The following is an 11,377-nucleotide window of genomic DNA, read 5'->3' as shown; positions in this document are numbered from 1 at the left end:
CCCGATGCTCATTTTAAAGCATTTTTTTTTTTTTTTTTTTTTTTTGCGGTACGCAGGCCTCTCACTGTTGTGGCCTCTCCCGTTGCGGAGCACAGGCTCCGGACGCGCAGGCTCAGCGGCCATGGCTCACGGGCCCAGCCGCTCCGCGGCATGTGGTATCTTCCCGGACCGGGTCACGAACCCGTGTCCCCTGCATCGGCAGGCGGACTCTCAACCACTGCGCCACCAGGAAAGCCCGGTTGTGCTCTTTTTGCTGTGGCAACTGCCCATGCCCTGCCCATGCCTGCTGGCACAATGACACCCCCAAGATACCCCCTCTACACCTGCTGAGATCCTTCCTTCCATAAAGCCTTCCTGCATTGCTGCTGGACATCTTGTGCCTAGCAGTTTCTGCTGCAGCCTAAGTTCCCCAGGAGGCAGATTCTGAGCGGGAACTCAGTGTGCAGACTTTTACAAGGGGATTCTTGAGGTCAATACTTGCTTGCGGGGAGGAAGGGAAGAAAGGATTGAGCATGAGAATTTAGCTGTGATGTTGTCGTAACAGTGGCCTCAAGTGACCCCATGGAGAGTGATGAAGCTGGGTTTTTCCTTCAGAGTTGTCTAGAGTTGAGACAAGAGGGCCAGGCCTTTGAATAGTGCCCCCACCCCACAATAGACCGAACAGATTGACGCTGGATTGTGGGCTGCCCCGGATGGGTGGGCAGTTCCCAGAGAGATTAAACTGAGCTCCACCACCAGGCAGCACTCCCAGCAGCTGGGAGGTGCAGTGGGGAGGAGGGGAGATCTTGGTGGCTAATCACAGTGTCCACCGTGTGCCCAACAGATGAGCTGTTCATATTCATCCCTGCCTCTCAGATCCAGATCCAGTTCCTGGCTTTGGAGTAGGGGCACTGGGCAGCAACCTGGGTTTGAGGGCACACTTTCTCATCCAAACCTGAGGACCTAAGGAGGCTCCAAGGCTGGCTCAGCCTGAAATTCCCTGCACCTGTCCTGGCCTGTGCAGCAGCGTCCAAATGCTGAGTGGTTCAGCATCTGAGCCCAGGGACGCTGCCAGAAATGGCCACATCCCGGCCAAGGGAGGAAAGAGCGGTGATGACAGTTCTTGCCATTCGAGTCTCATTGTGTGGGAGGCTCTGGCTGAGCGTAGCCCATTCATCATCTCATTCGTGCCCACAACCCCCTGTGAGGCGGGATCTTCTATGAGTTTCTCTGACCATGGAGGAAACAGGCTCAAGGACAGGAAGCTGCACACCTGGCCTCTTAGATCTTTCTAGTAGAAAGGGGCTGAGCTCTTGAGACCCCCAAATCCAGGAGACAAGACTGTACCAGGATACTGTTTATATTAACCCTCAGGATAGATTCTGCCATATGCCCTCCAGAGAGATACTGACACTCCCCATCTCACCAGCACTTATGAGGTCCACACTGCTTTAACCCTTTCCCTCCCAGAGTCAACACTTGCATGGGCCCGGGTGCTGTGTGCTGCTGGGGGGCCTGGGGATTTGGGTGTTCTGGATGAGCCGGACACCCCCCCAGTCCTCCTCCAGTTTGATGTCCCCCTGCTGCAGGGCCTGCTGGATGGCATCAGTGAGGGTGTTGAAGGCCAGGTCCACGTTGCAGTTATTTTTGGCGGAGGTCTCCATGAAGGCCATGCCCAGGGAAGCAGCCAGCTCCTCTGCCTCCTGGGCCGAGACACAACGGGTGCTCTGCAGGTCACTCTTGTGGCCAACCAGCAGGAAGATCGCCTTGTCGGGGCCCTGAGTGGCCATGACCTCCTGGTGCCAGTCTTGGATGTGTTCAAAGGACTTCCTGTTTGTCACATCAAAGACCAGCAGGACACCCACCACATTCCGGTAAAAGGACCTGGTGATGCACCTGACGGTGGGAGGGAGTAAGTTGGCAGGGGCTTATGCCTTCAAGACACCCGATGCAAGACCACGCCCTCTGTACACTGACTGCCTCACACCCCCAAAGCTCATTTCACACTGCCCTGTGCTTCTCTTTCCCCGTATCTGTCTCTCCCAAGTGACTGTGTGCTCCCCAGTTAGTCAGCAGTTTGATTCCCGTACACTCCTGACCATTCCTCCATTCCTAGAGGAAGCCTCATGTTTTCCTGATCTCAGGCCTTTTTTTCCCCACTCTCTGCCTGGCAAACTCCTACACATCCTTCATGGCCAACACGAATCTCTCTTCCTCTCACATCTCCTTTACACCTCCCTCTCTGACCTCTTGTGGGCTCTCTCAGCACCCAGGTCATTCATGCCTCCAAGTTTCAATATCGAACATCCCTCTGGTGAGGGCGCCAGGTCTTTATTTTTGTTTGTTTGTTTTTTGTGTTTTTGGTTTGTTTGGCCGCGCCAGGAGTCATGCGGGATCTTAGTTCCCCCACCAGGGATCGAACCCGTGCCCCCTGCGTTGGAAGGCGGTTTCTTAACTACTGGACCGCCAGGGAAGCCCCAACCTGCTGTTATGTGTAGGATGAAGGACTCAAGAGTGAAGGACCCAGGCCCAGGGCAGAGACCCCCAGCTCTCTACTTGGGCCACTGAGGCTGACCCCTCTGAGGGATCCCCATGCCCAGGTGGACCAGTACTGACCCCGCCCCAGCCAGAGGCCCCTCACGCCAGCCCCTTCTCGTCCCTCCCCGCCCCACCTCCCACCCACCGCGCACCTGAAGCGCTCTTGGCCCGCCGTGTCCCAGAGCTGCAGCTTCACGCGCGGCCCGGCCCGCAGCTGCAGAGTGCGGCTGTAGAACTCGACGCCCACCGTGGGCACCGACTCGAGCTCCGGTTCGGGTTCCGGGATCCCAGGCGCGCCCGCCATGTAGCGCCGCAGCAGCGATGTCTTGCCCACGGCCGCGTCCCCCAGCAGCGCGATCCGAAACTGGTAGCGGCAGCCCCCCGCCTCCATGTCGGACGTCTGGCCTCCCGGGTCCCAGCCACCAACTATGCGGCCCCGCCCCCGCCCAGTCGCAGGGCCCCGCCCCCGCCTCAGGGCGGCCGCTGAGCCACCCAGACCCGGGACTGGAGAACCTGGGGCGTCTTCAGCACCGGGGGTGGGCCCGGACCCCGAGGAAACCACCGGGCCCGGTGGAAACACCTGGACAAGTCACTTCCTTGCTCCGAGCCTCAGTTTCCTCCTCTGTAAAATGGAGATGATAGCCCTTACTTCACGGATGAAGAGATTAACCTAGATAATGTGGGGAGAAGGACTAGGGAGGACCGATAACCAAACGTGCACTGGCCTGGGACCAGCAGCACCAGAGCGTCCACTGTATTCATCCGTTGGGGTGGCTTCTCTCTGCAGCCCCACTCTCTATTAGTCCCCCAGTCGGGCCCCTGCTGCTGCTGGACCCGGAGACACCCCTGAAGAAAGTTGGTTTATAGGTGCTCTTTCCCCGCAAGGTGCCCCTTTCCTGGACCCCCACTGGCCCTGGCCTGGGGCCTCCCGTTCAGTGTTCAGGGTCAACGTTCAACAGCACCCACTGCTTCCTCCCCTCCTGCCTGCACAGGGCCCCAGGGCCCAGAGAGGGACTTGCACACAGGCAGCAGACCACTGCGATTCCAGAGGGAGTGCAGTTTGCTTGTGAACTGGACAGCTAACATTAATGAGGTGAGATGGTCAGTTCCTTATGCTCTGGGACAGCAACCCTTTGAGAAGGCCAGAGTGTGCCCATTTTAGAGCTGAGGAGACTGAAGCTCAGATGTGTGGCTCGTCTCGGGTCACAGTAGGGCTGGGCCTCACATCCAGATTTGTCTCACTCTTCATTACCCCTTGATGTCACAAAAGGGGACCGCAAAGCAAGTTCCCAAAGGACCAGGTCTAAGTGGTCAGGTCCCACTTGGATTAGGGGCAAGGGTAAAGCAGGTACATCTGCATTCAAGATGTACTCCACTCTTTCCAGTCTGGCCTTCTTGACACCCAGGACATAAAGGCTGGAGCTCCGGTCGGTCCCAAACAGCTTGCCTGTTGGTTTAATCCCACTATCCCACTGTGGGCGGGTGTTACCAGTTTAACTTGTTGTGGCAAATTGGGAAGCAGTTCTCACTAATGCAAACCATCATATCATCACATTTCCTCCTTACACAACCTTGTGAGTAGCTGTTAGTCTGCCCAGTGTTGCTGTTGTTGTTGTTTAATATTTATTTATTTGGCTGCATTGGGTCTTCGTTGTGGCACGCGGGCTTCTCTCTAGTTGCAGTGTGCCGGCTCTAGAGTGTGCAGGCTTAGTTGCCCGCGGCACGTGGGATCTTAATTCCCCGACCAGGGATTGAACCCATGTCCCCTGCATTGGAAGGCGGATTCTTAACTACTGGACCACCAGGGAAGTCCCTGCCCAGTGGGTTTTTTTTGTTTGTTTTTTTGTTTTTTGCGGTACGCGGGCCTCTCACTGTTGTGGCCTCTCCCGTTGCAGAGCACAGGCTCCGGATGCGCAGGCTCAGCGGCCATGGCTCACGGGCCCAGCCGCTCTGCGGCATGTGGGATCTTCCCAGACCGGGCCACGAACCCGTGTCCCCTGCATCGGCAGGCAGACTCTCAACCACTGCGCCACCAGGGAAGCCCCCCTGCCCAGTGTTTTTTACAGATGAGAAAACTGATGCTCAGAGAAGTTAAGTAACCAGCCCAAGATCACTCAGCACGAAGACAGACTAGCTGCAAGTCTGTTTCTGGCTGGACAGTTTGGGGACCTGGGAAGGCCCAGGTTTTCTTGTGGCTAACTCTAAGCAAATCTGTGAGAAGACATTCTGTTAGGTCTCCTAGTAATCCTGGCTTTTGGTCACCTGCACTAGCCTGAAGGGTCCCAAGTCTCTGCTTGCCTCCACCTCCAGGGTGGCGGGGGGGCATCAGCTAGGGTATGTGTGTTGGGGAAGGAACCCGCCCGGACAGCTCTGCCCAAACCAGGAAGGTCTGCCCCACTCCCACCTGCCCCACTAATTCTTCCATCGGGATGTTCTTATCACCTTGCTCTGTTCAGCTGGAAAAACAGTTTTTGCGTCAGGGCTGTGCAGATCTTCCTCCGCCCATTCCACCCCCGCCTTTCTTTACCCACCACTGGTGCTCCAGCCATGCTGAACATCTTGCCTCTTCTCAGCCCTCTGCCAGGAACACTCCCCTTCTGCTCATCAAAGGGTAACTAACCCCTACTTCACTGGCCAGTGAGGTCACAGGCCCTTTTGTCCACTGTCTCCCTTCTAGGCTCAGGCCTCTTGAGAACAAGGACCAGTGGCTGTATCCTCAGTGCTTGGCACAAAGTAGAACTTGGTAAATATTTATGGTTGAATGAATGAATGAATAAAAGTGGATAAATGCTATTCGTTCATTCATTCACTCATTTATTCATTCAAACACCACAACAGAGCTGGACTGAGGGAGCTACGGGGTCAGAGAAGACCTCTTGGAGAAGGTGAAGCTGAAGTTGGGTCTCCAAGAACAAGTGGGAGCTGGGGAGGTCAGGGAGGAAGCGCACTCCATGCTGGGGCAGCTGGGCAAAGGCAGAGGCATGAAACAGCTTGAAAGGCAGTTTGAACCCAGACGTCCCAGAAGCCTTTGCAGTCAGCATGTGGGCAGAGTGCACTGTCAGCATCGGACTCCTTGAACTTCCTCTCCTAGACGTTCCTGCTGCGGGTTGGGGTCATGTGCCTGTCCCTGACTGCACCTGGTGCTGGAATCCAGATGTCAGCTGACTTTGCCATGGACTCCCTATGTGACGCAGGGGGCAAGTCATTTCCCTTCTCCAACCCTGTTTCCCCTTCTGCTAAGTGAGGCAAATCATGGCACCCACCTCACAGGATGGTTCTGGGGTTACTGTGTATCGTAGCAGGTGCACATTTGCATTAGACAGATCTTAGTTTTAGTTCCAAATGATGCTTACTAGCTATGTGGCCTTGGCCAAGTTTTATTCATTCATTAATTCATTCACTTAGTAATTATTTCAATAAATGCTGGCCATCTTTTACATACTTGGCACTTAAACAGCCGTGGGGAAAAAAGACACAATTCCTTTTCTTGAAGAGCTCACTTGTAATGGGGAAGACAGAAAATAAACTCATATAAAATGTGATGACAGGGAGCAATAAGTGTTATAAGTAACAAGCCATAGCTTGAAGGGTGGCAGGTGCTATATCAAAATAGGGTGGTCCAGGGATTTCCCTGGTGGTCCAGTGGTTAAGATTTTGCCTTCCAATGTAGGGGGCGCAGGTTTGATCCCTGGTTGGGGAGATAAGATCCCACAGTCCTTGCAGAGAAAAAAAACCCCAAATCGTAAAACAGAAGCAATATTGTAACCAGTTCAATCAAGACTTTAAAAATGGTCCACATCAAAATAAAAAAAAATCTTCCAAAAAAAAAAAAAATAGGGTGGTCCGAGGAGGTGACATCTGAACAGAAAAACAGGGGAAGAGAGGGAGCGAGCAGCGTGGCTGTCTGTGATATACAGCGAGGACAGTTCCAGGCAGGAAGAACAGCAAGAGTGAAGGCCCTGAGGTTGGAGCAGGTAAGGGATATGCCAAGAGCAGAGGCCAGAGAGAGGGAGCTGAATGAAGGGGGAGCAAGTGGTGAGCAATGAGAGCAATCACCTGTGGCTTCAGAGGCCAATCATGGGGACTTCAACTTTTATTCCAAATGTGGGATCTTCCCTTACCGGGGCATGAACCCATGTCCCCCGCATTGGCAGGCGGACCCTCAACCACTGCACCACCAGGGAAGCCCATGGTCAACTGATTGCCAAAGCAATTAGATGGAAAAAGATGATCTTTTACAAAATTGAAGGTGGAACAATTGGATAGGCAATACGCAATAAATAAAAAACCAAACCTTGATTCCTACCTCACATGATACACAAAAATTAACTCAAAATGTATCATAGATCTAAATATAAGAGCTAAATGAGCCTTAGTCTCATTATTTTAGAGACTTACAGTTTCATTTTTTTCACATTTATTTATTTATGGCTGGGTTGGGTCTTCGTTGCTGTGCGCAAGTTTTCTCTAGTTGCAGTGAGCGGGGGCTACTCTTCATTGCAGTGCGCGGGCTTCTCATTTCAGTGGCTTCACTTGTTTCGGAGCTCGGGCTCTAGGCGCACGGGCTTCAGTAGTTGTGGCACGCGGGCTCAGTAGTTGTGACTCACGGGCTTAGTTGCTCCGCGGCATGTGAGATCCTCCCAAATCGGTGTCCCCTGCATTGGCAGGCGGATTTTTAACCACTGGACGACCAGGGAAGTCCAGAAATAGTCAGATTCTTGACGCATCTTAAAGGTGAACACAGGATTTGCTGATGCATTGGAAGTGGCATATTAGAAGAAGAGGGGTCCTGGGTCACCCTAAGGACTTACTGAGATGGGGAAAAGCAGGTCTAGAGGAGGAAAGACTGTGTTCTGAGAAGCCTATTAATAAATAGGCATCCAAGTGTAGATGTCACAGAAGCAGCAGGATATCAAGTCTGGAGCTCAGAAGAAAAGCGGAAACACATTTGGAAGTCATCAGAAAGTTTCTTAACCCTCATACAGTCTGTCGCCTTCTCCACAAAATGGGAATAATAGTAACACTTCTTAAAGTGTAAGTAAGGATAAAAACGTTTTAAAGTGTATGTAAGGATGAAAACTGATGAATAGATTAAGCACAGAATAGGTGCTTAATTCTTGACAATTACTACGTTTTTATATTGACGCTTATTCATTCTATGGACAAAACGTGCACATGGCACAGTGATTATGAGTGTGCTGTTTGAGATGAACTTCCGCATTCCAGTCCTTAACTCACTTGCTAGCTGTGTGATCCATTCCTCAGTTTCCTTGTGTGAAAAAGGCATAATTATAATACCCACACACAGGGTTAATGAAAACTAGCTGAGATAATGGAGCACAGTGTACTTAGCAAGCACTCAATAAAATTTATCTATCAGCGGAAGAGATGAGGCTTGAATAAATAATGCATTCATCTCATGAGTAATCAGTCGCCTCTTACTTTTGGGAAGGAAGCCCTCCCCAAGATCCCTCTCCGAGAAGACCTCACAGAGCTCCTCCCCGAAATCACTCAGTCGTTGCTCCTCCACGTGCCCACGGCGGTCTGAACGCAGCCCTTTCTCAGCTCACAGGGTTAACGGTTAACTTCTCGATGTTGAAAGTCTTCCCCGGACTGAACTCCAGATGGCACAGCGGTATCTGTGAGCCCAGTGCCCGGTATTGGACATTCACTGAATGCTGAAGGAAGGAGGAGGAACCTCTTCCGGTCCGGAAGAAACCACAAGGTATCTCCATCTGAGTGAAAAGGGTCTCGCCCCGCACGCGCTTGGGGCTGGGAGCCAGACACGCGGCCCGCGCTGGTGGCGAAAGAACTACAATTCCCAGCAGTCTGCGCGGCGCGCAGCTCCAACTGTCAGGCGCGGCCGCGAAGGGCGGGACCTATATAAACCCCTTCTCGGCGAGCAGCTACCCTTTTCTCCGGTTACCGCGTCCTTGTTCTCTTGGCTCTTCGCGTTCTCTGCTAAGGTTTACGCCCATCCTCCGCCGTACCCGGCCTTAGCCTCGGCGCCACCGCCGACACACTCGCCGGACCTGCTTCCCGAGGTTGGGGGATGTTGAGCGCAGCACGGAGGACCCTGGCCTGCCGACCTGGTCGGATCAAGGTCCGGAAGGCCACATTGGCCGCATGCGCAGTGAAAGGAGCCGGAACCTGTGAGGGCCGCGCCCTGCTCCCCTCTCGGTCCGCAGGGCCTTGTGCTCCGGTGTGACGGGTGAGTAACGCGGGCAGGCCGCCGGGAGCACGGCAGTTCTGGGACTGAAGAGGCTTAATTTGGGGGGAGACCACGTGATGGAGTCAGCCAGACCTTGAATAGGCCTGTGACAGCTAGCTGCTCGGTGATCTTGGGCAGGTGCCTTCCGTGCGTTCATTTAAATTATCTGGCTGCACAGCACATGTTAAGGAAGTCACCTTGGTGGGTATAAGGACAAGGTTTTCCGGAGGATGGGCTTTAGTCATTCAGATACTATTTTGAATCCTAGGTTTGTCAGTTTTTCCATTGATAGACAACTTTCGGTAAGTAACTTAGTCTAAGTCTTATAAAAAATGGGGATGATAAAATTGTCCAGTGAAGATAAACGAGACACAACACTGGCATATAGTAAAACAAAGTGGTGATTGGGACCTATATGATGTTTGTTCTCTTTTTTTAGTCTCCAGAGTGTCCCAGTAGATGAATTGGTGATAAGTCCTGATGTACAGGATTTAGGTGAGTCTGAGGGCTACACAGTGTTGGGCCTGCCCTGTGACCTGGATTACCCTGTGGCCCTTGTCGAAGCTGCAGCTGCTTCCACATAGCTGCTGTGGTCAAAAAGGAGCCCAGAGTGACAGTTTTCCTTGACGGTCGCTGTTCTGTTTGCTGTAACTGATCTGCAACATTTCAGGAAAAGACAGCTCCCACTGTACCTGCCATTTCTCAGGTATAGCCAGAGACCTTTATTAGAGTTGACACGTTTCCAGAGGCCAGCAGAAATGTTCCACTGATGGGGTCATGCATACAGAGTTAACAGAATAAGGTTTTTGAGAAGTAGCTTGCAGAGACCAAGAACCAGCATGGAGGGGTAGATGGGGGTGGGTTAGATATCTGTACTGGGAAAATCCCGTGGCAGGTGCTGCAGATCTTGGTCGTGCTTTGGGTCATTGCCCTGAAAAGCTTATGGCATCAGTACTTAGGACCAAAGGCTAGTCAAAAAACGGTAGTTCTGAAGACCAAATGAAGGGAACGATTAAGATCATTCAGGACAATTGTGTTCTCCTTTTAGCTGTGCCAGATTGAAGATTCCAGGATGACTGAAGTTGACCTTTCTGGTGAGTGAAGACTGGGGTCATGACAGTGATGGAACACAGCAGCCTCAGGACCTGGTAGGTTTTCTGTAGGGACGTAATTTGGGAGCTACCTAGTGGGTCAGTACAGCATGTTCCCAAGGGCTATGGCTTGTGGCCATGGGCTCTCCAACTGCATGCAAGAGCAACTTGGAGAGACTTTGACAGCACGGGTCAGCATAATACCTGCAGCTGCCACTCGCCTTTCCTATAGTACCTCAGGACCTGGGCTGGAAGCCTTCCACCTGAGTCCATGTGTTTCCATCAAAAAAGTCAGCTTCTGTGTATGGATCAACTTTTTGGTTTAGAGCTTCCACACTTTTTTTCTGCAGGTTGCCCCCACGTTTTACTGGCAGTGCCTGATACTGAAGTATCTGAAAAGACCAGCTTGTTGCTGGAGCCATGCTTTAGAATAAGGTAAAGTTGGATGTTGAAGACAGCCTGACCCTCCGGTTCCCTTTCCCATCAGATCTGAACCTTGGTCTTGGTGGTCGTAAGTGGAGGAATAGTAGTACTGAAGCTATGCTCATGGTGTCTGTTTATATAGCATGTGGGCTAGTTTCAAACAAGGTTGAATTCTCTTGGAACTTTTTGCCTCCTCTCCTGTAAAATGGGATAATCTTAGGCTTAAAGGGAGGCTGTATGTGAAACTGGGCAGCTGGTATAGTGATTGCTGACTAATATTTCTGTATTTGGGAGGGGTTTATCCATAGCTTTCTTGACTCCTGATCGAGTGTTCTTTTTTTTCCCTCCTAAGATCTGTTACCAGTAAAGCTGCCGCCTTCTGCGATTGTGGATCTACAGAGTTGGGTGAGTTGAATGTCTGCCAGAAGCTTTCACACAACTTCCTTGCAGCTTCCATTAGTATTTCACTGGTATCACCCTAAGCAGTGTAGCCAGTAGATAATAAGGCTACTCAGGTCTGTGTGTAAAAGTCGTTTTTTTATATATCATTTACATCTGGCCTTGTGTGCTGTATTTGTTGGCTCTTCATAACCGTAGGACAAAAAATAAATGTTCACAGTGTGACTTGGTCTGCTGGATTTGCCTATGCTAAATGCCAAGAACACACCTGCAGAGTAGAATGTGGCAGAAGGGACAGCCCTGTGTCTTTACAGCGAGGGCTGACTACTGTGAATGCAGTAATGGCTTGAGCTCATGCTTATTGGTTTTGGTAACCTTGGAGTCTTACCCACCCCTCTCCTGGGAGAGTGGTTCTATTCTAGCTCAAGGTATTTTTTCAGGCTGTGACTGGTCCAGGATGAAACCTAATCTGAGTGGACATCTATGGATGATAAATGCGGATATGGGACTGAGACCAGCCCTTAGGAAAACCTGGGTGGCATTGATTAATTGCGGCATTATTAACACACTGGTGTACACTTCTTTTTCAGGAGAGAAACACTACAGGAAGAGGCAAATGAAGAGACAAGGGGCTCTTTGAGGTGGAAACACCTTTTTTTCTTTCTGATGCTGGTACCTGGCATACAAGTGGCCAATAAAAGATTCCTGGATGTATGTTTGTGTCAGTTTTCTTGAT

At 51.6% G+C, this 11,377-nt stretch overlaps 1 protein-coding gene and 1 long non-coding RNA gene across 3 annotated transcripts; one reads left to right on the top strand and one right to left on the bottom strand.

Moving 5' to 3' along the window:
- Positions 1-1,451: 1,451 nt before the first annotated feature.
- On the bottom strand, positions 1,452-3,248 carry RAB42 (RAB42, member RAS oncogene family; the record flags this gene model as incomplete). Its single annotated transcript, XM_079914698.1, has 2 exons — positions 2,670-3,248; positions 1,452-1,875 (listed from the first exon to the last, which is right to left on the bottom strand). The coding sequence occupies exons 1-2, from the start codon at positions 2,906-2,908 to the stop codon at positions 1,452-1,454; spliced, it is 663 nt and encodes a 220-aa protein (XP_079770824.1). The 5' UTR covers positions 2,909-3,248.
- A 4,707-nt stretch (positions 3,249-7,955) lies between these two features.
- On the top strand, positions 7,956-11,355 carry LOC307183939. 2 transcript variants are annotated; one of them, XR_013827638.1, is made up of 6 exons: positions 7,956-8,728; positions 9,168-9,223; positions 9,777-9,822; positions 10,170-10,254; positions 10,595-10,647; positions 11,232-11,355. It is a non-coding gene; the product is annotated as an uncharacterized lncRNA (long non-coding RNA). The 2 variants fall into 2 exon arrangements; XR_013827639.1 differs by having other exon boundaries at positions 7,959-8,728; positions 9,777-9,876.
- Positions 11,356-11,377: the final 22 nt, after the last annotated feature.

The sequence above is a fragment of the Stenella coeruleoalba genome, assembly GCF_951394435.1.
Source record: "Stenella coeruleoalba genome assembly, chromosome: 1".
NCBI classification, from domain to species: Eukaryota; Metazoa; Chordata; class Mammalia; order Artiodactyla; family Delphinidae; genus Stenella; species Stenella coeruleoalba.
This window is presented reverse-complemented; position numbering and strand designations above follow the sequence as displayed.